Below are 25,489 nucleotides of genomic sequence, written 5' to 3' on the forward strand. Positions count from 1 at the left end.
CAGGAAGTTTTTCCTGATGTTCAGCCGGAATCTGGCTTCCTGTAACTTGAGCCCATTATTCCGTGTCCTGCACTCTGGGATGATCCAGAAGAGATCCTGGCCTTCCTCTCTGGGACAACCTTTCAAGTCCTTGAAGAGTGCTATCATATCTCCCCTCAGTCTTCTCTTCTCAAGGCTAAACATGCCCAGTTCTTTCAGTCTCTCTTCATAGGGCTTTGTTTCCAGTCCCCTGATCATCTTTGTTGCCCTCCTTTGAACCCTCTCCAGCTTGTCTGCATCCTTCTTAAAGTGTGGTGCCCAGAACTGGACACAGTACTCCAGATGAGGCCTAACCAGTGCTGAGTAGAGGGGGACTAGTACTTCCCGGGATTTGGAAGCGATGCTTCTATGAATGCAGCCCAAAATAGCATTTGCCTTTTTTGCAGCCACATCACATTGTTGGCTCATATTCAGCTTGTGATCGACGACAATTCCAAGATCCTTCTCGCTCGTAGTGTGGTTGAGCCACGTATCCCCCATCTTGTAACTGTGCTAACACATCTGTAACTGTGCTAACACATCACGTCCAACACATCTGGGGGGCATCAGGTTGAGGAGGGCTGATGTTGACTTATCAGTTCTGGCGTGCGCGCGCACACACACACACACACTTGGTGTCCCCGTCCCCCACATTGTGAATGGATTTCCTCATCTTTTATGCCATGGCACAAGACTTTCACATGGCCTGTGCATCCCCAGCACCCAAAATTGCCCCCCCCCCGTTCCCTCTTAAGAGGGCTCTCCCCACACCCACACTAAGGACAGAGGTGTGGGCGGTAGGACCACCCCAGAGCATCTTAGACTGGTGACTCCCACGTTGCCACAGTAACCTTCTCCCCCTGATGCAGATGCTGTTGCCATGGCGTTGCTGTGGTTACCGTTGTGGGCAGTGGAGGTGGAGGAATAATTCTTCCGGAAGAGAGAGAGAGAGGATGAAAGTGGGGGCAGGGGTGGGAGAGAGTTTTGGTGTTTCTTGGGCAACAAACGGTCCCGTCCCCCCACCTCTGGGGCAAAACCTCCTGTTCCGAGGTCAGAGCTGCCCCCTAATGTCACGATTGGGTGCCACGGCTTGCTGATTTCGGGTGCCCCCTTTGCCACTTTCCTCCTGCCTAATCTTGCCAGCTACCCTTCATTGCCTGTACCCATAGCCCCATCTTCTGGCCCTTATCCAGGCATTAAAATGTATTGGACACAACAGAGCAAGTTGTGTTTTTTATAAGGGGGGGTGCGGGACTAAATTTGAAGTCTGTCATTCTAAGTGGGTTTGGTTATCCTCGCTGAAAATGTTGTGCTGGGGGCTGCTTGACTGTTTCTGGTAGGGGCACTTGGTTTTGTATGCTAACAGGGTGGAAAGATTTTTGAAGCTTTTAATTTTTTAACCTCCCTTTTTGGGGTTTGGCTGGTTCTGTCTTAGCTTTGTGAGTTCTTCTAACCCGGCCTTCCCAAACCTGGCACCCTCCAGAGGTGTTGGACTACAACTCCCATTCTTCTCCCAGCCAGCATGGTGGGGGGCTGATAGGAGTTGTAATCCAAAACCTCTGGAGGGTGCCAGGTTTGGGAACGCTGTCATTGCCTCACAGCCTCGCGAGGACGTCCTTCCTCCCACATCGGTCCCCCCTGAAATGGACTCGGAGCTCTGCAAGACCACAGCGGTGTGGAAAGAGTGGTGTGCAACCCACCTTCAACTCAGACCTTCAGTGGGGCAGCCATCGTCGGGGCATGGCTGCCAAGTCCCTCCAGGAATGCCTGAAGGCAAAGCTCACCCACAACTGCCCATGGGGGCTCCCCAAGGGAAAGATGGCTTCTGGGTTGGGGGCCTTTTTCTCTCCCCCAGGGGCCTGTCTTTGCCCACTCTGCATAACGGCCTCGCAGGGTTCAGAGAGATCGGGACTGTTTAGCCATATAATTTTTATTCTCTCTGTTGCTTTTCCTAGGCCAATTCCCCACCGGTAATCGTCAACACAGACACCTTAGAAGCACCAGCTTATGTGAGTTGTTGGCAGGATCTGTCCCTTTGCCACCCCCTTCCCCAGCCCATGCACCCCTTTAGTTATCCCTTCTCTTTCTCTCGCTGTCTCTTCTCCCACTGTTACCCCCAGTGGTCTGTGCTGTGCTGGTCTTCTCCTCTGCTTATTTATTTTATTTATTTATTAGTGATACTAAGGGTGAAATCCTATGCAGGTTTAGACAGAAAAAAGTCCTACAACTCAGGACTTTTTTCTGTCTAAACCTGCATAGGATTGTGCCCTAAATGTCTTACCCTAAACATCTTCCGTGTATATTCCACATTTTCCTCATGTCTTAATAAGATAGTAGTAACCAAACTCTTTCTCCCCTCTTTTTTCCAGGTAAATGGAACGGAAGGTGAAATGGAATACGAGGAAATAACACTAGAACGGGTAATTCCTGGCACAGGAACCAATGTGGTGGTGGTGGGAATGTAATGGAGCCCAGGATGGGGAGGAGGAAGATGCATTTCTTAGAATTGGGGTGCATGCTTGAGGTTCTTGCTCTGATTCAACTCTGCCTCTTGGGGGGCGGGCGTGGGACGGCTTTCTCTTTCAGGGTAACTCCGGTTTGGGGTTCAGTATCGCCGGCGGCACCGACAACCCCCACATTGGGGATGACCCCAGCATCTTCATTACCAAGATCATCCCTGGGGGAGCTGCTGCACAGGATGGGCGGCTAAGGTAATGGCTGTGGGAGAGAGTTTAGATAGCCACCCGGAGCGCCATTTTCGTGCTGGCAAGGCAGGTCACAAATCAAATCGAAGGAAAAATAAAATGGAGGGCACTCTTCCCCCACCTGGTGCCCTCCACACATTTGGGACCGCAGGCTCTGTGCCCCTCTCCGTGCTGTGTCTTCAAAGTAATAATTAAAAGCCAGTCGCTCCGCCTTGGGGGGGGCATTTCAGTCTTTTAGCATGGGGGTGAACATCTGACAGCTGGGAAACCCCCCAACGATGGGCAGGCAGGGGAAAGGGGTGGGTCCACGGGGAGGGGGCGTGAGCATCTGGGGAGCCCCAGAGGGGTGTACTGGGGTCCTCACCAAAGGAGGTTCAGCACCCTTGTTGCAAATAGTCTCTTTCCAAGCTGCCCTCCCTCCTTGCCTTTCCCCGAGCCTCCCTTGCCAGCAGCAGGGTTTGGGAGCTGCTTGGTCTTCATTGGGAAGCAAGAACCTAACCAGCTGCAGCCTTTTGTCACAAAGCTCCTGGGATTTGGAGTTTGCCAGGACTTCTGGTTTCTCCCGAAAGCTGAGGACTGTAGAAAGCGGGAGGGAGGGGCTTGTTCTTTCAGAGTTTTCAGAGAACAATTTGATGGTGCAGCTCTGAAAGCACTCGGGAAGAACAAGTCCGTTCTGAATCGAGATGGAAAGGTTTTCCTCTTTGCTGGCCTGTGAATTGCCGCAAGTCTCTGCCTGGATCCGGCTTCACCTCATGCCCCGGGTCTGGCATCATCTGCCCCGCTACTACCCACCCCCACCCCTGGTGAAAAGCACCTTTCGATCCGTCCCTGGCACAGGGTGAACGACAGCATCCTCTTTGTGAATGATGTGGACGTGCGTGAGGTGACACACAGCACGGCAGTTGAGGCGCTGAAGGAGGCCGGCTCCATTGTGCGTCTCTATGTCATGCGCAGGAAACCCCTGGCCGAGAAAGTGATGGAGATCAAGCTGATCAAAGGCCCCAAAGGTGAGATCCCAGTGATAACAGGAGGAGCATCCCCTTGAAAAGCCTCAGGCCCCAGACTCCCTTCCTCTTCAATAGACACTCTCTCACTCAAATGTCCCCCACTTGTGGCCCTCCAGATGTTTTGGACTACAACTCCCATCAGCCCTGGGGCTGATGGGAGTTGTAGTCCAAAACATCTGGGGGGGCACAGGTTGGGGGAAGGCTTTCTGCCTCTTCTCCCTCTCATTAGGGAGAGAACCGCCCTTCCTAGAGGAACCATATTCCTTACCGCAGCTGCCTTGCTGCACCTCCTATTAAGGGAAATTTCCTGAACAGAACCTCCAAGTTCAGCGCAGTGTACCTCCAAATGCGTGATGTGGAGGACGGCTGTTGCTACTGGCTGTCCATAATTGGAGACAGGGCACTAGGCTAGATGGGACCTTTTTCTGTCTGTCCCAGCCTAGGCAGTCCTTCCATTCTTATGTTCCTAAAAAGAGTCCCCCTCTGGGGAAATGCCAGCTACCTACTAGGAGGGAGAAATTCTGCCTTGCCTCAGTGATCCCCACTGCTCACCCCCGGCTCCCTACCAGGAAGAACAGCCGTCCATCTAAGAAAGGGCTGTCCCCCTGGGAATGAACTCCGCCCCTTCCAAAAGCCTCCGCCCCTACAGATGGCTCCGCCTCCTTTCTTGCGGGTTTGTGCTTCCTGCTGTTGATATCTTGGCTCCTCCCACCTTCCGTCCTTCCTCGCAGGTCTGGGCTTCAGCATCGCAGGCGGTGTTGGCAACCAGCACATCCCCGGCGACAACAGTATCTACGTCACCAAAATCATTGAGGGAGGCGCGGCCCACAAGGATGGGCGCCTGCAGATCGGGGACAAGATCTTGGCGGTAAGGATGGGTGCTGCAGACCTGATGCCAGGGCAGATGGGCATGTTGGCCCTTAGCCCAGTCAGGGACGAGAAGCGAAGGGAGGTTAGAGCAGTCCTGCACGTTCAGGGGCGTTGAACCTCTTTCCACCCCAGGCCAAATTCCGTTTCAGGGAAGCCCTCAGTGGCCACTGCCCAATGGTGGGCGAGGCTGAGGGGAAAGGGGCATGGCCAAAACACCACATGCACCAGCCTGTTTTGGCCTCAGGCTCTGCCTGCCTGTCGCTCAGCCTGGGGAGAGGCATTTCAGCCTTTGGGCACAGGAGAAAGACATGCAAAAGCCAGGAAACCGCGAGACGACTGGCAGCCAGGCTAAATACGACACCACAGCATAGGAGCGTGTTTGTCTCGCAAGAACTACAGCCCAATGGTGGCTCAAGGGGACTGAGCATTCACGTGAGACACAGCCCTGGGTCGGTCGGAAGGACCCAGCGGGCAAGAGCGTTGACAGCGATCGCAGTGCACATTGGCGAAATTTCAAAGCAACAGCAGCTGGCTCCTTTGATTCCTGCCCAACAGCAGTTAGATCTGGAAGCCTGTGGAAAAGGTTCCTCGAAAACTGAAGCCGATGGTTGGGCTGGAACCACGTTTTGTGACTTGATACTGTGGTTGTTCTCAGCCGTGGGGTTCCTTTTGCACTGTGAATGTTGGACTGTCCCAGTTTTGTGTCTCGCCAAAATTCTTAATTCCATTGTTGTCGTCTCCCGCATTTCTTTTTTTCCACCTACCAGAGTTAGGGTGCAATCCTGCGCATGTTTAGACCTATAATTCCCAGCATGGCCCAGCCAGCCATGCTTCCTGGGAGTAAGTCCCATTGAATGCATAGAGGTTTTCTGAGCAGGCTTCTATAGGATTGCACTGTGTGAGTTTATTCACATTAGAGAGGGGGAAGAAGCTCAGCTGAGACGTCCTGAATAACGGAGGTTCCATTCACTAATTTTATGAGGAGCGGATACATCCTAAATTTGCTGAAACACAGAAAGTTACCTACAATATAAATTCGGATGATGAATATTTTCTTAGGCAATGTTGTTAAAAAAATTATTTTTATGTATGTGTTTCTTACTTCTATAGTTTATTTCAGCCTTCCAGAACCTGGTGCCCTCCAGACGTGTTGGATTGCAACTCCCATCATTCCCAGCCAGCATGGAATAATGGGAGGTGTAGTCCAACACATCCGGAGGGCACCAGGTTGGGGAAGGCTGGTCTGTTTCTACCTTGTGAAGCTTCATCTACCTATTTTTATATTTTTGCAATTATATAAAACCTGAGCGTGCCTTGGGGTGGGGGGGGTGGGGGGGTGGAGGTGGGGATAGACCCACGTTTCCTGTCTTGGCACAAAGTAAACTTCTGTGCTGCACGCAGGAGATGTGTATGGGGGTGGAATGCCTCCCCCAGTTCCACCGAATGGGCACCTCTTTTCCTGCTTCTGTTTGAAGAAGCTGAGCGACCCTTTTGAAGGCCACATGATTGGGTTTCGAGGTCTACCCACTGGATGTCTCCAGGGGTTCCACCCCAAGTTGGCGCACACCTCCCCCCATGTATAGGTGTGGGTGGTGACTGTGGGAATGGGTCACTATGGCAGGGACCACTTATCCCAACTCCCAAACGAAGGGCAGCGGTGATGTTGAGCTACTAAGTTGGTGGCAGCGTGGGCACTCAAACACAGCACCTGAGCTCAAACCTTTGTGAATCACACGGACAGCAGCCTGGCAAGATCTGACCCAGCTCTCTCTAACGTTGTTCAACCAGTGTGTGGACTGAACTACTTCAAATTGTAAGCAGGGGCTCATATAACCGGACCCAGCCACCCCACAACACAAAAAGTCCCTCCATACAGAAAGTGGGCATTTCAAGGCGAGGGCCAGGCAAGAGGCTTTTGCCCTGAGGTACTGGCAGAGGGGTGCGTGCGTGCGTGTGTGGCTGGAGGAGCATTCTGTCGCGTGATGCGGACAGGGTCTGTGGAAAGCTTGTGACATAATAGATTTGTTAAGGCGCCACAAATGTCTTTGCTCCTTTTACTGGGAGGGTGGGGCTGTAGAGCTCGGACACCGTGAGCTGGGGAAGCTCTGCCCTTCCTCCAGACGTGGCCAAGGCTCTCTCTGTCAAGTTCACAAGCTCTGCTGCTTTCCCTAAGTTAATTAACCATTAGTTCAGGCTTCTGGACTCAAGAGCCACCCCATTTTTGCCACCCAGACGTTTGCAGCAACCAACGTGCTCCATGCCACGCTCGGGTTTTGCGTAATATCCCTATTCTGGCTCAACAGGGAAATTAGCAAGATGCCCTGGAGGTCTTCTGCCATTTCATGGAGCGTGGGGCTTGACTCACTTGCTTGAGCTGTCTGTTGGGACCTTTTGACTTGGGTACCTGCCTGTCTTCCTCTTGGACTCTGTTCCTGGCATGTGGTGGTTTAAGTCCCACAATCTGCCAGCCAGCTGGTGTGAGTTGATCTATGGCTGAACTGTGGATTGTTTCCTTGCCTCTGGGCACAGGGGCTGGTGAATGTGTGTCCTTCCTTGTCCTCCACCCCACCAGGTAAACAATGTGAGCCTAGAAGATGTCATGCACGAAGATGCCGTAGCTGCCCTGAAGAACACCTATGATGTTGTCTATCTAAAGGTGGCGAAGCCCACAAATGTTTACCTGAACGATTCTTACGCCCCACCCGACATCACTTCCTGTGAGTGGTTTCCTGTTCCTTCCTCTGGCCACTGTAGTTGTGGGTTGTGGCTATGTCATGGAGAGCCTCTGAACAGGGATTGCCTACAAATGCAGACTGCAGAAGAAATGAACAGAGGGGGGAGGATGGTCCATATGCTTGCAAAACTGTGAATTCTTACTGTTCCCCAAATTTTGTATCTTTATTGCCACATCCACAGTTATAGGTGCTGTTGGCTTGGGATGCTTTTAGAACAGCCTTCAATGAACCTGGTGCCCTCCAGCTGTGTTGGACTACGACTCCCAGTATCCCCCAGACAGCATGGCTGACGAGGATTCTTTGAGTTGTAATCTGACACATGTGGAGGGCATCAGGTTCATTGAAGGCAGTTTAAGTGAGACCCTGGTGTGAGGCATTAAATGTGTCATGTTAAAATTCTGAGACATAACTGATCTTCAACAGATAACTAGGAAAGCCTCTTTAAGATGGGTTGGGGCCGTAGCCCCGTGGTGGAGCTCCTGCTTTGCTTGCAGAAGGTCCCTGATTCGATCCCCGGCATCTCCCTATAGGGCTGCAAAACCTCCCGCATGAGTTCCTGGGGAGCCACTTCCAGCCAGTGTTGACAACATTGGGCTCGGTGGACCAAGGCTCTGACCCGGTCTACGGCAGCTTCCAGCATTCCTACCATTCCTCTGTCTTGCATTTGTAACTTTGGATTAACTTTTTGAATCTGTGCAAAATGTAATTTCAGTCCTTCAATTGTGCTAATAAATGTCTTCTTTCCCCCTTATTTATTTGGCAGCCTACTCCCAGCATCTGGACAATGAAATTGGTCACCAGAGTTACCTGGGCACAGATTACCCACAAGCCATGACCCCCACCTCCCCCCGGAGGTACTCCCCCATCCCTAAGGAGCTGATGGGTGAGGAGGATATACCCAGGTAAGGGTCTTCCTGGGTCCGCCCTCTGGGCATGGCAGTCCTAGTCTCCCATTGTGCCCCAGGTGGCATTTGCTCTCCGAGGCGCTGAAAACACGGCAGCTGGTGGTAGCTTCTCCAGCCATTTTCCCGTGCCATCTTGCATGCCTCTTATCCGTCCTGCCCCTGCCTGTTTCTGACCACCAGGGAACCCCGCTGAGTTGCACATCTTTTGGCATGGGTGGCCACACGGCCCACTCCTCCAGTACAGATTCTTCTTGCCCTCCAGAGCAGTTTGCTGTCAGAAAGCCGCAGAGGCATTTCCCCTGACTGCGCTTTCCCCATTGCTCATCCCTGTGCAGGGAACCGCGCCGTATCGTCATTCACCGTGGCTCGACAGGGCTGGGCTTCAACATTGTGGGGGGTGAGGATGGCGAGGGAATCTTCATCTCCTTCATCCTGGCTGGGGGGCCAGCTGACCTCAGTGGAGAGCTCCGGAAAGGGGACCAGATCCTCTCGGTAAGAGCCCTTCTACTGTCCCTGTTCTAGCCAGGAGCTGGCTGGAGAAAGGCGATTGGCGTGTGCCCAGCAGGTAAACCAGAGTAATGCCGTCTTGCTCACCTCCCTTTCCAGGTGAATGGCGTGGATCTCAGGAATGCTACACACGAGCAAGCAGCCATCGCTCTGAAAAATGCCGGGCAGACGGTCACCATCATTGCTCAATACAAACCGGAGGGTGTGTTCTTCTGGGTGGGAATGTGCGTACGCGTGTGTGTGACGGAGGGAGAGATGGCCCAGGAGGAGCTCCTGTTTTGATACTGCTAGTCACGTGGGACCCACCCAAGGAGCCATATAATGGGGAGATCAGGATTTCATGGGGGTTCTCGGTGTTTCCCCCTCGTTGGAGTCGCCCTGCTTGCGGGCTGCCCGCTGGAGCGTCTGCTTGGCCACGGTGTGAACAGAATGCTGGACTAGATGGACCCTGGGTCTGATCCAGCAGGGCTCTTCTTATGTTCTTAGGATGGATGGATGGATGGATGGATGGATGGATGGATGGACAGACTTCCATGGAAATGGATGGAGTTTGCAGGGTGCTTGGAAAGATGGAAAAGGCATCACCCGAGCAAGATCTGATTGGTGCCTGGCAGAGTTCTTTGGTGATGGATAAATGGAAAGGCAGGCAAGATTCCGTGAGCAACGGGGCATGAAAAGTGGGGCGGATGTTTGTGGGTTTGTGCAGGGAAGTCAAAGGTGTGTGCGAGGGACGGTAGGGGATGGCCTGCGGGTAGATGGGTGGGATCCTGGATGGCCCCATTTCAGTCAGGATGGCCCCATTGGATGGTGGAGGAGAGACGCACGGCACAGCTGAGTGATTGCAAAGGGTTATGTGGCTGGTGGACTTCAGTTGGTTGAAGGTGGGGTCTGGGTGATGGTCAGTGATGGTTCCTTGGGGGAGGCTGAGCAGCGTTGACCCTCCCTGCCTCCTACAGAATACAGCCGTTTCGAGGCCAAGATCCACGACCTCCGGGAACAACTGATGAACAGCAGTTTGGGCTCAGGGACTGCGTCACTGCGGAGCAACCCCAAGAGGGGGTTCTACATCCGGTGAGATCCCTGCTGCCTTCTCCCCACACAGCTTGCCTGGCCCCCTAACTACCAGTGCAGCCTTCTGGAAGCTGAGGCTCTCAGGATGTGTTGGACAGGAACTCCCATCGTCCCCAGCCATGCCAGATGGGAAAGATGGGAGTTGCCCTCCAATCCACCTGCCGGATACCAGGTTGCAGAACAGTGCGCTGGTTGATTTGGCATCTGAGCACTACAGAATCAGTATGATGCTGGCCCCTCGGAGTTGGATCTGTGGGTTCAGAGCCCTGCTCTTCCTTGGATCCGCTTCCTCCTGTCTGTAAAATGGGAACATACAAGGGTTGTTGTGACGGTGAGCAAAGACAAACAAAAGATTTTGTTCAGCTGAAGTTCTTTTTATACAGTTCTTATTTATAACTGCTTTTTGTTGAAACAGCATGGCCTTTGAATGTGCACCAACCCTTGAACGTTGTTTCTGACTCCGAAACATATATAACGCAAGCTTGGTGCCTCTGTAAATAAGCAAAGAGTGCAAGTATTTCCCCCACCTCTGGGCAACTTTTAAAAATGCAATTTTTAAGGTGGATGGGAACTGTAGTACAACCCATCTGGAGGGCGCCAGATTGGGGAATGCTGACCTGAGTCAACCCCCATCACCTAGGCTTTTGCAACTGATCCCAACTTAAGAAAGGGAGCGTGTTCTAGTGGTTAGTGCTGTGAGCCTGGCCTCGGGTTCACTCCGTGCTGCCCATGACTCCCGGCCTGCCTCTCCTGCCCCAGGGCGCTGTTCGACTATGACAAGACCAAGGACTGCGGCTTCCTGAGCCAGGCCCTGAGCTTCCACTTTGGCGATGTGCTGCACGTGATTGACGCTTCCGACGAGGAGTGGTGGCAGGCACGGCGTGTCCATCCGGATGGTGACAGCGACGAGATCGGATTCATCCCCAGCAAGAGGCGGTAATGCCGGGGGGCTTGGCGGGCGGGGGGGCCTGCAGGGAAGACAGCTTGTGTCCCAGCGCTCAGCCTCGCCTCCCTTTCTCCTGCAGGGTTGAGCGACGGGAGTGGACGCGGCTAAAAGCAAAGGTGAGTGACCTCCCTCTCTTGCTTGGGGCAGCCGGCAAAAGCCATCCCACGTCTGCGTGTCTGTTTGGAAGAGACACCCTCCCTGATCGAGTTCTCCCCACTGGCTTCCGGGGTGTAGGAGCCTTCTCCTTGGCCATTGTGGCTAATCAGCCTCTCCTCCTCCTCCTCCAGCCTGTGCTCATTACCCAAATTAAGTACCTACTGGGTTATTTTGCTGAAGGTTTTTTAAAATAAATATTTTATTGTGAAATTTCAACAACAACAAAATTTTATACAAAGGAAAAAGAGAAAGAAGAAACAGAGAAATGTATATACATAGATTTGTATATATCCATACCAGTGAATACATATGAAAACACAACTTTCTAGCAATCATACATAAGCCTCAACAAAAGCGGACCAGATATCCAAATTTGAAGGTGGTGTCTCTATGCCACCTGTTCAAACACTGAAAGCCTTGTAAGGTCCTCAGTCCATTGCATTGTAGGAGGTGAGAGTACATCTTTCCAGTATAGTAATTTCAATCTTTTAGCTGTCAAAAGGGCACAGACAATCCATTTATGCTGACCATTTGTTAATTTCCAAGAAACAGGCAGTTTTAAAGAGCATAAACATCAGTGAATATTAAAGACTGTTTCAGTACAAAATGTATCTGTGCAATAACCTCCTCCCCAAAAGAAGCAATTACTGGACATTGCCGAAACATACATGTAAAAGAAGCATTAGCTGTGTTGCATCGCCAGCAATTAGCCGAATTAGACCATCCCTTATTAAAAAGACATTGCGGTGTCCAGTAGACCCGAAGCAAAAGGTTTTGCCAAATGAGATGCAGGCTAAGATCCATAGACGCCACAGGTACAGACCCCCAAACAGTGATCCATCGATAGGCAGAATGGGACAGTCCAGTTCCCCGTTCCATGCCTGCTTAAAACCCTGTGGATTCACCAGCGGCAAGCGTTTCGAGGCCAGGGTCCGGGGTTGCTTGGCCGACCAGCCTCAGCAAGTACGTCCAGTGACGACTATGCAGAAGGCGCCCTCCTGCTGCTCACCTTGAGGACGGTCACAGGCCTATGTAGGATGCTGCACTGCAGCCCTCCAGTATGGCTGGGGTTGATGGGAGTTGTAGTCCAGCACACCTGGAGGGTGCCTGGTCATGCCTGCTCCTGCACTCACATTTCTGCTCCTGCCAAATGCCTTCTGGCTCTTTCTTTTTCCCTTGGAGTGGCTGAGAAGCAGCCCCCCCTTGGGCAACTCCTGCATTTAATACAGAGGACCCCCCAGCCCCCCTTCAAAACTCATTTTGTGCCCCTATCTTAACAGGAAGTGATGGGACAGCCCTGCGGACAGCTGGGGGGCTGTTTGGTGTATTCCTCTTTCTCTTTCTTCTCTCTCTCTCTCTCTCTCTCCCTCTGTCTACCTTGTTTCCTTCTCATTCTCTCTTCCTTCCCTCTCCAGGATCGGGTGCCAGGATCAGGCTCTCAAGGTGGGTGTCTGTCTCCAGGCCTTCCATTCTGCTCCTTTTCCAGACCTGTCCTTTGCTGCTCCTTTTCCAGACCTGTCCTTTGAGAGAGAGAGAGAGAGAGAGAGAGAGAATTTCCCACAGCTTCAGATCCCCACGAATGGACCTATTTTGTTTCCCTACCCTCCAGCCGTCTTTCTTTCAGTTCCGCTTCCCCCACCACCCCGTTGCCCTAACATTTGGCTTTGACATAGCTTGGCTGTTGTCTCCCGCTGCTTACCCTGTTAAGGAGAGATGATGGATGTGGGCAGATCTCTGGGATTTGGGCTGGAGCGATTCAAGGTAACAGCTTCCTTTTTTCCTCTCCAGGTCGAGAAGATGCTGTCTTGAGCTACGAAACCGTTGTACAAATGGAAGGTGACACCCCTATTTATTTCCTTCCTTCGTCCAGAGTTTATTTATTTTTATTTAAAATGCACATACTCCACCTTTCCGTTAAAATGCTCAAGGCAAAAAGAAAAAAAATACAATGTTAAACATTTAAAACATGAAAAACTATGAAAAATACTGAGGAGCCAGCAGTAAAATTAATAAATCAACAGATTAAAGATTAAATGTCTGCTTAAAGAGGAGGGTCTTAACCTGGTGTCTAAATGTATACAGGGAAGATGCCAGGCGGATCTCCCTGGGCGGAACATTCCACAGACGGGGCCACCACAGAGAAGGCCCTTTCCATTGTGGGCGGTGGCACCCAGACATGAGCCTCCAAAGACGATTTTCGCAATGGGACAGAGCAGGCGCTCCCTGCAGTTTTCCCACCCCTGCATTCGAGGGGTGGGGAACCTGCAGCTGTCTAGATGTTGGTCTCCTATTCCCATCAGCCCCAGCCAGCATGGCCAATGAGCAGGGAGGATGGGAGTTGCAATCCAATAGCATCTAGATCTATAACATACTATGGCAGGAGTGTAGAATGATTTTCAGGTGTGTGGGGGTCAAATTGCCCCCCCACCAGGCCCTCTACGTACCAGATGACTTTGGGGGGTATGGCCACGCCCAGTGACATCACCCCCGTCACTGCCCCTTTTGCCTTTCGACTTCCATGCCTCTCTCGGCACAGAGAACGGGACTCATGTGGCACTGGGAGGAACAGACACTCCTCCCCATGCCAGCCACATCCCTGGCTTCACATGGTGTACCCCATCTCCATGGGGGCATTGTGTACAACATGAAGACACTCTCATGGCTCCATCCCCGCTGTTACCTCTTGAGTCCCCACGTGCTGTTCCCCCTCCCAAGGGATCCCCCGGGGGGGGGGGATTCCTCGAGGAATCCAAAGGTTGTCTCCTCATCCCTGTAGAATGGGCTGAGTTTCCATCAGGAGCAAACTGTCCCTCTCCTGCCCCTCTCCTGCCCCTTCTTTTTATTTAACAACAAGCAGGCATTCGGTGTATCCCAAAATCTGGCTCATTGCTTTGTGGTTTGGTCCTAATCAAGAGATGATTCCAGCGTTCCTCTTCCGATTGTGTGTACACACATGCACACACGCACACACAGACCTGTGGCCCATCATGGCAACCTTTTCCATTGCTTTGTGTTCCTCCCTAGTCCACTACGCTCGTCCCATCATTATCTTGGGCCCCACCAAGGACCGAGTCAACGATGACCTCCTCTCGGAGTTCCCTGACAAATTTGGCTCCTGTGTCCCACGTGAGTCTGTCAGGGGGAACTCCCTCCTCCCAGGGAATGGGGAAACTGCTTTGGGGGGAAGCCTTCTACTGCCTTTGCCCTGGCATGTGACAGGCTCTTTTCTTCCCGCCCCACAGACACCACGCGGCCGAAACGGGAGTACGAAGTGGACGGCCGGGACTACCATTTTGTTGCCTCACGGGAGAAGATGGAGAAAGACATCCAGAGCCACAAGTTTATTGAAGCTGGCCAGTACAACAGCCACCTGTACGGGACGAGCGTCCAGTCGGTGCGCGAGGTGGCCGAGCAGGTGCGCCTGGGTGGGAGCAATTTCTCTCCGGCCGGGGGCGGAGGAGGAGGTGCAAGAGGGAGCTGACAGCTGCTGGAGGCTTTGTGGGAGCAGAGCGACAGAGGTATCCGCTCTGGGACTGTGCTCCAAAGGCAGAATTCTCCCACGAAATCCAGGATCACCTGGGAACCTGACAGCCGAAAGGTCCAAGCGAAGCTAGTTACTCCCATCTCCGGCACCACACAGCATGGAATCAAGATGGTGCCTCATGCTGGCGTGCTGAGCCACACGCAAGGGCGGATTTCCCGAGTCATTGCCAAGTCTCTGGGGAGGAGGTGGCTGAGGGCTCCTGGGGGCTGACCCACAAGTTGCCGTGTGAGGCCCCTCCCTTGGGCGGGGGGCAGAAATGCGTGGCTGAGCGTTCCGGGGGGAGGGAGGGGCTGTTCGCGCAGTGGATATTTTTGGCAGGAGAAGGAAATATGGAACATCCTGTCATGTGTGAGCAGGGGTTGGGGGCGGGGTACGAGGGGGTGTAGAAACCCTCAGCTGGCCCCCTCACCCAGGCTTTCTCTCACTGCCCAGGGCAAGCACTGCATTTTGGACGTTTCGGCCAACGCCGTGCGGAGGCTGCAGGCTGCTCAGCTCCACCCCATCGCTGTTTTTATCCGGCCACGCTCCCTCGAGAATGTTCTGTGAGTGGCAGGATGTGTGGGGCGGGGGGAGCATGCACAAGAGTTGGAGCATGCAAACCAATGGGAAGGTAGTCTGGAGAGAGGAGGAACTGAACATGCTGATTGATTGATTGATTGATTGATTGATGACATTTCTAATCTCCCCAATAACCAATGCTTTTCACTTTGAGGAAAACCTCCGTTCGTTCTTTTTGTTCCGTTTGGTTGTTTCATTTTTAGTTTTCGTTTTTCCTCCCTCTCCTGTAACACTAGAACTTGGGATCATCCAGCGAAGGAAGGGCAAGCAGGCAGGAGGGCCCGGGACAGACAGAACAAAAGTATGCTTCAAAGAAGCTGTGATAAACCTGTGGAACTCACTGTCACAAGATGAGGTGGCACCCACAGCCTTCACCGGCTTTAAATGTGGATTAGACAAATGTCCAGCTAACAGGTCTCAATGGAGACCATTGGCCCCACTGTTGGAGATGAGGGGAGTTGTAGTCTGATACATGGCAAGGGTGCCGGGTTCAGGAAGGCTGCCTTAGAGAACGTCATGAAGTTCTGCTGGAATGACACCCACAGGGTTCGATGGAGGGCACATCAAAAATGGGGAAGTTTAGTTCTGACTTCCTCTTTCAAGAAGTTGGCTCAGGAGATGCACACGGGAGGCCTCTGGTGAGACTAGAATTTGGGGCCACACCCACAGGAATCGATGGACAGAATCCTGTGCCACCAGATGTGCATAAGGCCGCCAGCTTTAAAAGGGGATTCCGTTCAGTGGGTTTAGATTAGATTGGACTTTAATTTGGGGATCTCCAACATGGTGCCCATGGATACCTGCCTTGGTGGCCCCCGGGGTCCTTGCCCCTCCCAATTTTCATTTTGTTTGTTTGCTTGCCTCTTTAAACAGGGAGGCTGAGGTTCAGCAAAGCGAGGCACCAGTCTTCAGAGCTGTCTTTATTTCCCAGAGTGCCTCTGGGCCCTACATGTCGTTCATGGCCAAGTTACTTGTCTCTGAGCCTCATCAGTTTGCTTTCTTGGGAATGTTACTTTTCTTTGAGAATTCTGGGAAATTGATGTTTTGTGAATGGGCAAGTCCCCTCCATGGCAGCCCTTTTGTGAGAGTGCCCATGACACTCTCTCAACATTCCAGATGTGCCCACTGACCCCTCAAAAAGGTTGGGGAGCCCTGCTTTAATTTATATTCTGCCTTTCTGCAAAAGAAATTGTGTTCTCTACTGCCAGGCATGGGATGGGGCCAGTTTTTTTATCGCATCCTGTTAGCTTTATCGTTGTTTGTAACTGTTTCAAACTGTTTTAAATATTTGTGTGTTCAAAGTTTTATATTATGTTTTAGCATGTTGTGACCTGCCCAGAGAGCTTTGGCTGTTGGGTGGAATAGAAATGTCATAGCTGAATGCATGTTCAAAGCCCAGTACATAAAATGAAGAACAGAACACCCATAAGCTGTGCCTAAGACACAGCATGAACCTCAGGGAGCATTTCAGTGAGAATACATCTGTAAGAACTCTTTTCAGGGCATCATACTAACCTTTGAATAATGTATTGGTGGGGGGGGTGGACAAGACAAACATATTGCAGAATTAATCAAGACAAACGTTTTGTGTAGTTGTTAGAATGCTGATCATCAAAAGCACCATCAATGCCAGTTGGCCTGGTAATGGGAGCGTTCAGAAACTCAAGAAACTCGTTTCGCAGCCCCCCCTACCAGCCCCCCACACACACATCGCTCACCCGGGGCAATCGTACACGCTGCGTCCCCACCACAAGCACTACCAGGAGCATTTTTAGAGTCTTCGGCAATTGCCCCCCTTCGCAGGACTCAATGGAGTGGCCACCTTCCATTTGATGGCAACCAGAGGGAGGAGGTTGAGTGGGAGGAGCTGGCGGTCCTCATGAGGAGTGGGGGAGAAGGACGCATATGCCCCAAAGACCAGGAGCCGTCAGCGGACATCAGGGGTGGGGGGAGCATTGGCCGGGGCTGGCATGGACTGAGGTGATTTTGTGTCCTTTTTCTGGTCCTCAGAGAAATTAACAAGCGCATCACGGAGGAGCAGGCGCGGAAAGCCTTCGACAGAGCCACTAAACTGGAGCAGGAGTTTACAGAGTGCTTCTCAGGTGGGTGCCCTCCTGCCCTCTCTTGCCCTCCAAACCGTGAGCTCCACAACAGTTCACAACAGACCTGAGGAATACAGTTGAACAAACTCTATACAGTTGAACAAACTCTCACTTTCCACCGAGCAAGAGGGAAATTTGGGGTGCACAATTCCGCTTTCTCAAAATGCTCTGCTTTAAAGATCCAAGTTTCTAGGCCATATGTCTGTGGAGAGGAGTTCGAAGGCACATTGACAGTGCTTTGGGAAATCTCAGAAACCGGGTCGGGTCAGTGGGCAACTCTGTCCAACTTGATCTCAGTGAAGTTCTCATTCTACCACCGCCTATCTCATTCCAACCCAATTCTGTGCAAGCTCCCCACACAGCCCCACACTGAAATTTGCATATATTTTTAGTGTGCATTTTTCAAATGTGCACATTTTCCTTTGCACATTTTCCAAATGCACACATACTGGCAAACACACTTTTTTTGTTTTGTGGAACACATCACAAGCTTGGAAGCGTACAGAATCCCAACTGCTAACTGCATTCTGGTCCACATTCAGGTCCAGAAGGTGCAAACTGGGTAATCTTGCATAAAAATGTGAACCCTGGCAAATATCTCACCCATCCCTCGTCTAGTCCAGTATTCCATTCCCAACAGAAGTGATGATTGTACTATGTACTGATTTTCTTCTCTGGCTCTCAAGCCATGTGAACAGGGGGCCTTTGAGCATATGCAGAGTTTCCTTCCTCCTTTTAAAAATTAGAGGCAAGGGGCTTCCTGCATTCGGCTGTTCAGCATCCTAGCCAGCATGACAGAGGCTGCTGCATGCATGTGTGCTGTGTGAGAGTTGGATATCTAAATACCTTTTGATTTTTCTAAGATTGGGATAACAAAGCATACTTTAGTTTTTCTGTGGAGAAAACATCTGCAAATATCTCTTTTTCCACTTTGCTTAGTGCAAGAGTGGAAAGCACTTATCACATCCTCAGATGACTACTGAGATTAGGACATTGGTAGCAAATGGACAAAATGTTCCAGGGATTTTGGAAAATGGACAAAATGTTCCAGGGGTGTGGAAACTGTTCAAGTCTGATTTCTGCAAGAAAAGTTTTATTCTCTCCATCCATCCTCTCTCTGGGAACTTTGGGTCCCTGGTGATGTGCAGCAGGACTGGGCAACTTGTGGCCCTCTTGATGTTTTGGCTTACAACTCCCAGCATCCCTCACCATTGGCTAAGCTGGCCAGGGCTGATGGGAATTGTAGGCTAAAACATCTGGAGGGCCACAAATGGCCTACCCTGATGGAGAACAATAGTGGTGACTCTGGGTAAGGAAAGGGACTCTGCACATGCTCAGAGGCTCTCTCTGGGAGAAAGAAAGGGAAGCAAGCAAAAGCCGGAAGTGAGGTGGGTGGAAGCAGAGCATGAGGGAGCACCCAGGGCGTGGGGCTGAATATAAGCCCCGCCACCTCTGGGGAGGCCAGCTGCCGCGGAGCTGGGCTGTTTCCATCAGGAAGAGCCTGAGCACCAGGCCTAGTTCCTGGACCCCCCACAGCTAGCGGGTATATAGTCTGTAAATGTCATTGTTTGCATCCAGCTTCCTCGATCGCTCTGTGCAGCTCTGCGGGGACAGACGGGTTCGTCCTGTGGCAGTGGCTGCTTGCTCCGTCCGTCCGTCCGACCTCTGTGTGTCTCACTCACCCCTTGCCATGTTCCGCCTCTTTCCCCAGCCATCGTAGAAGGAGACAGCTTTGAAGAGATCTACCACAAAATCAAAAGGATCATTGAGGAGCTCTCTGGCCCCTACATCTGGATCCCAGCCCGTGAGAGACTTTAAGAGCTCTGGACTGACTTTTCCGGGAACGGATCCTGTACACCACCACCACCACCGACTCTGCAACCGAGCCATCTCCAGAGCGGGGGATCGACTCTGTCTCTTGCCACTGAACTTAGCTGTTTGGTTAATATTTTGGGGATGGGTGGGGATGTCTTGGGACGGGATTCTTTCGTTTCTTCCTTTATTCTTTAATATTCTCAGTTTTTTCCGTTTTTTTCTTCCTCTTGCGTGATCCGGCCACCCCACCCCAATCCTGGTTTAAAATGCTCCCGTTTTTATTTCTGCAGCAAAGGGGGGTGCTTTTTTCCATCCCCAACAGCACTAGCGCATGCATGCCATCATTTGGAGGGGTCAGGTGGTGGCATTGGGGGAGAAGGGGGTTCTTCCTTAGGTTCTGGTCTCTTTTGTTTTGCAAGCAGCAAGGTGGGCAGGAGGGCACACCCAGAAAATGAGCTCAAGAAGAGGAAGACAAAAGCAAAATTAGGGAGATATATTTTTTTTAAAAAAAACTCTCTGCAACCAAGAGCCACTTTTGATAAGTTTATCTTTTCTGGAGGGGGCCAAGCCGGAAACCCACTGGATTTAAAGCAGAACAAAGGTTAGGCAAAGCATCACGTTCCCGTCTTGTGATTTGATCCTCATTAGAGCAGAGAAGGGACGAAATTGGGAGTTCAGTTAGAAAGAAAAAGCAGCCCTGCACATGTAGGAGTTAAAGTGTGAACTGAATTCACCATGCTGAGTTTTGCTCTTTTTAAAAAAACAAAACAAAAACAAAACTATTTTCCCCTGGAAAGAAAGGATTAAGTTTTTGTTCCTTCCCTCTGTATTTTTGGCTGAAGAATATTTTACAATTAAAACAAGCACAGATCCAGGACTAATGAAGCCAAGATAATTCTTGCTTGAAAGTATGGCCTGATGACTTTGGGATATAATATATATATATATATATATTATATTATTATTTTGTTTCAATTGAATTTTTCTCTTTTGATTTTCTCTTTCATCCCCCCCCCCCCTTCAGTGCATGAAGGTTACTTTGTGGCTTCAAAACTTAATGAAGAGGATGACAGTAATAATAATAATAATGAAACCGTTTTGCTGATACAGCAATCTATATTTTTCTTTCCGGGGGAGGGAAGGAAGGGAGAGGAGGAGGAGGAGGGGGTGGGGAAAGAGAAGATAAAAAAGAGATAGAGTTTTTTTGATGTCCTGTGACTATTTTTTGGGGTCATATCAAGTATTTTGGTGCGGCTGTGCGTGATGTATGAAAAAAATACAAAGGAAGACAGTCTTAGGGGGTGGGAGTTATATTTCAGAGGGCTGTTTTAATTTCACATCTGAAGATTTTAATTTCCAAATCTAATGGATTATTATTTTTTGTATATAAAGAAAAAGAGAGAGAATAGACTTGGGGGGGTTGGAGAAATTCAGCCTCACCGCCACCACTGCTCCAGCCACGGCTGGCCCCCTGCAAGATGCAAAATTCCCCACAGCTTAGCCAATCGTGCGGGGGGGGGGGGCGGGGGGACTCCTGAGTTAAACATTTCTATAGAAGAGAGAGTTGCTCTTTCTGCGGTGGCTCGGTATGCTTGACTTAAGCTTTCAGTGGAACTGGGCTCCCCCCGCTGCCCCTCACCTCTCCAAAAGAGAGCCAAGTTGCTAGCCCTCACCATTATAAGAGTAAAACGCTGGAGGAAGGGGTGAAATCTACCTTTTCAAAGTTGCCTAGAAAACCTTTGGTGGAGCTCGGATTGAGAAATCCCTGGAGGCCAGCCAAGGAAGGGCGCCCCGCCCCATCTGCTGCCCTCCAGCCACTCCACCTCTCTTCTTTAAAAGAGCAAAACAAGAGCACCCAGGGGAGGGGAGCGCCCAGTGAGGCACACACGGAGGAACAGTCCTGAGAAAAGAAAGCAGAGACCCAGAAGGAAGGGAGGCAGAGCACAAAGAGCAACGCCCTCGCAGAGGCAGGCCATTCATGTGCGCCCAGCCACCAGCACCCATGTGGCAACTCCCACGGGGGCCAATGGCTGTGGAGGGGGAAAGGGGGATTATTTTTAACCCGGGTAGGGGGAGGGCCCATCCATAGCGAGGCCAGATCCGGCCCACAGATGTGGCCCCCATCCTGATTTAACAGTGTGATTGCTGCCCCCCCCCCCCCCGTCTCTGGCCGCCCTTCTAAGGTGTGACATTACAAGCCAGTGAACAGGGAGCCCGGGCGCTGGGGTTCCCTGGATTTGGGGTGAGCGCAGGGGGGCTGGACGCCTTTGCCCCTGGCCCTCCTAACGTGCCGCACTTCAGAGGTGCTCGTCGCTGCGCTGGCTTGTCAAGGGCTTTCCCGCAAGGGACGGGGTCCCTGTTGCCCCCCCCCAGTGTGTTGGCATAGAAGGGGTCGCCCAGATGCAAAAATCCCTCCCCTCCCCTGGGGCATTATTTCAAAACAAACTCAAAACTGGATGTAATTGGGGGCTGTTTCTTGCTGGGGGCCTCGGGAGGTTTGTTGGGGTGGGGGGGCGCGGGGGCGGGCGGGGAGATATAAGAGAGTATTTTGCATAGAAATATTATCGCCTTCGGCAAACGAATAATTAAAAACAACGAAAACCCAACCCGGCTGTGGACTGTGTCATTTCCTCGCCTGGGGCGGGCGGGGTCCGCCCCCAGGTTCGCGCGGGCCTCGCGCTCCCGGTGCCACTCGCGGAAGGGCCGCGGCTCGGGGGCTGGAGCCCCCGCGGGCGGCCCCCGGCTCCGCCCCGACTGCGGAGGCGGCGGGCGCCTGCGGCGCTCTGGCCGGAGCCGGGGGCGCGTTCGCCGCCCCGCCGGCCTCCCTGCGGCGCGCGGCCGGGGGGAGGGGGGCCGGCCTGCGCGGGGGCCCCCGCGGCTGCAGTACAGGCGCGGGGGCGAGCCACGCGAGGGCTGAGGATGCCCGAAGGTGGCGGAGTGCGCGGGCCGGCGCCGCGCGGACAGAGGCGCGGCCGGAGCCCTGGACAGGCGCGCCCGGAACCGCGCGCGCTCCCGGCGCTCCGGCTCGCGCCGCTGAATGCGCTTCCTGCGGAGCCACCGCCGGACAGCGCTCCCGCCCTGCTCGTGGGCTGCCGCGGGGGCGCCCGGTTGGCTGCTGCGGGAGCAGAGCGCTGGACTCCAGGGCCCCCCGGCCGGATCCAGCGGGGCCGTCCGGGCTGCCTGCGGAAGGCTCCGGGCTGAGCCCCCGGCGTCCCCAGTTGAAAAAGGATCAGGGCGCAGGCGGTGGGGATGTGACCCGCCAGCGCCTGGGGGAGCCGGGCCGCCTCCAGACAGAAGCATCCCAGCGCCCGAGGCCCCCGTGCAGCCGTTTTCTCTCGGCGGTTAAGGAAAGAGGCGGGCGAAGCCGTGGGGAGTGCGGGGGCCGGCCAGCGGAAGAGGGGGCGGTCTGGAGGCCCCTTCTGTGAATGAACCAAGGCAGCGGCGCCCTCAAGGCCTGGCCTGGGCGGCCCCGCCGACATCCGGGGCAGAGGTGCGCAACTCCCTGGGAACAGGGCTTCAGCTATGGGGCTTCTCGGAGGAGGGAGCAGCCCTGGCATGAGCGACGGGGAGGGGCCCGCCTGAGGAGTCGGGCACGGCGCACGGTGGGCCCGCCGTGGGAGGCCAGCGGAGCCTGGCGGCTCCGAGGCAGGCGGGGCGGCGGATCCGCGCCGGGCCTCGGCCCGAACTCTGACCCTCGGGGAGCTCTGGAGTGCTGGCTGAACGCGAAGCGGATTCGCCGCCCCGCCGGCCTCGGAGCCGCCAGCCCCGCTGCGGAGCACAGCCCGCCAGGGCCGCCTCGATGTGGGCTCGTCGAAGGCGCCCTGGAAGGACTCCCCCGCCGGAGGCCCAACCAGGCCCGCGCCCGCCCGCTTGAGGCGCCCCAAGGGAGCAGCGGCGGCTCCGCGGGGCCGCCGCGCACCTTTCTTGCTCCCGGAAAGGGGCGCCGAGTCCCCTCGGGCTGCCTCGCCCAAGGCTGAGGCACGTGGCGCGCTCCGCCCCGAGCAACTGCTGTGGGCTCCCGCCCCCGCTGGGCGGGCGTAGCGAAGGCTGCCGCGCTCGGAAACCGGGCCGAGCCGCTCCCCTCGCGCGCGCCTGATGCCCCTGGCCAGCCCCTCTCTCCCCATCTGGGCCGGAGCCCGGAGGCTCTGCGTTTCCCACGAGGCCCCAAGGGAACGTTCGCCGCTCGCCCCCGGAACGCCGCCGCTGCCACGCGCTTCTCTCTCGGCTGGCGGCGGCTTGTGGTGAAGGCCGCAGGGCTGCCCTCGCCGGGATGAGCCTCCGCGGGCGCTTCTCTCTAGCGCCTGCCTACGGCTAGGCGCAATTCTGGGCACGTTTGGAGAGACCCAAGGCTTGCTTTCGTGTAGAGATGCGCGGGGCCGCGCCCACCGCCGCTACAGCTGACCTGCGAGGCGAGCGGCGGCCGCGCCGCCCCTCACCAGCCTCCTACCTTCAAAGCAACGCGGTGCATTTCCAGCCAACCAGGGGCGGGGGGCGCCTCGACGGCACTCCCGAGTTGTCGGAATGCTCGCGGACAGAGGGGAGGCCTTTCCCCGTGTCGCTCCCGCAGCGTGAAAGGGCTCTGTCGAGAACTAGGGTTCACGCGCACGCCCCGGACTTTTAGAATGGGGGCAAAGACGCATCCGTTTAATTTAGCCTTTCAAATTATGGAGTTTTAATGTTTTATGGTTTTTAATGGTTTTTAGAATTGTGTTACGGTTTTACTGTTTTAAATTCTTCACCGCCTTGATGGCTTTTAAGGAAATAACCCGGTATATAAACGTTAATATTAAATAATCAATGAATAATTTAACCCCCAAAATCACAACTTAAAGATACCTTATTAACTGGCACATGCATACAGACTCCCACTATTCCTCCAGCCCAAATGTTGAGCAGAGCAACCCTGTACTCGCATGCTGGCGCCCAAAACTGCTGCAATCTGCCCATTTTTCCTGTGGTACCTCCAAAATATGGTGCTTTTGTACAATTCGCCAAGTGAAATTGCATATCTCACTGCTCACTTTGGTAAGGGATAGGAGGTTCAGACCACCAAATGCCCCTGCGCTGACCATGAGCATTCATGCTGGATGGCTGTTAGCAACAGCAGTAGTCTAGCCGGGGCTGGTTGGTTATCTTACTCAGAACAAATCCTCCAAGTGCAAAGAAGGATACAAAGCTGCAATGGGCCAGTAACAGGCTTTTTTGTAAAGTTCATGCTATTGGATGGTACACATAACCTAAACTATTTCCCAGAATAGACACACAAAATACACCGTCAGGTTTTCCAGCACAACGATAGCAGTGAACATCCAACAGTCAATGTTGCAGAAAGGATATATCTAGCAGTCTACTACGTACCCCTGGTGTGATTCTATTTCGACTCTGGGAGGTCTCCCTCAGGCGCTCAGGTAGATATAACTCGTAACAATTTACAAAGACCAATAATGTCGGAAAGCAGTTAACGTTCCTGCGTTATCAGCAGTCTGCTGGTGGGTAAAAGGAAAATAGCCTGCTAACTCTGTGGGCGAGTGGCAAGACAGCCCCTCCTGTTTTTCAGCTCAGCCCTCACAGTGCAAGGATGCTCCCACGACCAGTCACAGACACAGCAGGTCCGGCAGTCCGGCGTAGCTTTGCTTCATTCTTTGCACTGGGGGTGCTTGTTCTGAATTTGTTCCTGGGATTCTTGGCTTTCTGGTTGTGTATGGTTGGCTACCCTACCTTTCTTCTGGTGATCTCAAGGGAGTGCTTGTGGTGGTTCCTAGGCACCCTCCCATCCTGCTCTGAATCAGCAGGTGGCTACACCCAGTGCCAGCTCCAGTGTGCTGGAGGCCCTTCGGAAAGAGACTGAGCCCCTCCCTCAGCAAGTCTGCCTTCTCACCAGCAGCACCTGCTCCTCGTCCTCGCTTTGCAGGCAAAGAGCCAGAGCCAGAGGCAGGTCAGCGAGCAGGTTTCAACAGCGGAGAGAAGGTGAGCATCCAGGAAGCTCTTGCCTGCTGGGCTGCGGGCCCTCATCCGGTGCCTGGCCATGCCTGCCCTTGACACAGGCCCTGGCTGCACCATCTGCCTTCAGAGCAGATGGTCCCCCAGCTCGAGCTTTTGCTTTGACTCAAACCCGACTTGAGTCTAGGATTTGGGAGTGCAGAGAACACGCGGGGGGGGGGGGGCGAGCACAGGGCTCTGGATGCACAGAGGCCGCACCAGAGAGCAGCTCTGTCAGGGTGGACACTGAGCCCATAGAATCCCAGAGTAGTTCTGATTCGGAGGAAGAGCAGTCGCTCCTGGGAGAGGAGCACGCTCCACTTTCCCAGGGCCAACAGCTGACGGAGATTCCTCCCACCAGCATTCCTAGATTAGAAAGCAGTCCAGGGAGTGACCCAGCACCGATAGCAGACTGGTTGGATGCGCGGCGCAGACGCAGAGAGCAGCGCCAAATGGAGAGCGCGGAAAGGAGGCGTAACGCCCGGTTGGCGCTCAAAGAACGGTTGCGCCCAGAGGATCCAAGGGAAGAGGGGAGGGATTCTCCCTAGTCCTTATATTCAGGGGTCTGCCA

The 25,489-nt window shown here is 53.4% G+C and overlaps 1 protein-coding gene across 1 annotated transcript in view; it reads left to right on the forward strand.

Annotated features, from left to right (window-relative positions):
* Positions 1 to 19,818, forward strand: part of DLG4 (discs large MAGUK scaffold protein 4) — a 29,302-nt gene extending 9,484 nt beyond the window's left edge. The window contains exons 2-20 of the mRNA XM_084806825.1: positions 1,974 to 2,027; positions 2,388 to 2,438; positions 2,605 to 2,729; positions 3,561 to 3,730; positions 4,462 to 4,598; positions 7,173 to 7,317; positions 8,099 to 8,237; positions 8,576 to 8,732; positions 8,847 to 8,949; positions 9,704 to 9,818; positions 10,578 to 10,754; positions 10,844 to 10,880; positions 12,336 to 12,363; positions 12,709 to 12,756; positions 13,945 to 14,046; positions 14,163 to 14,335; positions 14,897 to 15,006; positions 17,033 to 17,124; positions 18,836 to 19,818. Of these exons, the coding sequence (XP_084662951.1) occupies positions 1,974 to 2,027; positions 2,388 to 2,438; positions 2,605 to 2,729; positions 3,561 to 3,730; positions 4,462 to 4,598; positions 7,173 to 7,317; positions 8,099 to 8,237; positions 8,576 to 8,732; positions 8,847 to 8,949; positions 9,704 to 9,818; positions 10,578 to 10,754; positions 10,844 to 10,880; positions 12,336 to 12,363; positions 12,709 to 12,756; positions 13,945 to 14,046; positions 14,163 to 14,335; positions 14,897 to 15,006; positions 17,033 to 17,124; positions 18,836 to 18,942 (2,070 nt within the window). The 3' untranslated portion in view covers positions 18,943 to 19,818. The remainder of the gene's footprint in view (positions 1 to 1,973; positions 2,028 to 2,387; positions 2,439 to 2,604; positions 2,730 to 3,560; positions 3,731 to 4,461; positions 4,599 to 7,172; positions 7,318 to 8,098; positions 8,238 to 8,575; positions 8,733 to 8,846; positions 8,950 to 9,703; positions 9,819 to 10,577; positions 10,755 to 10,843; positions 10,881 to 12,335; positions 12,364 to 12,708; positions 12,757 to 13,944; positions 14,047 to 14,162; positions 14,336 to 14,896; positions 15,007 to 17,032; positions 17,125 to 18,835) is intronic.
* Positions 19,819 to 25,489: the final 5,671 nt, after the last annotated feature.

Source organism: Heloderma suspectum, chromosome 6, assembly GCF_057233095.1.
Source record: "Heloderma suspectum isolate Gila_16-S chromosome 6, 16-S_ref, whole genome shotgun sequence".
Classification (NCBI taxonomy): Eukaryota; Metazoa; Chordata; class Lepidosauria; order Squamata; family Helodermatidae; genus Heloderma; species Heloderma suspectum.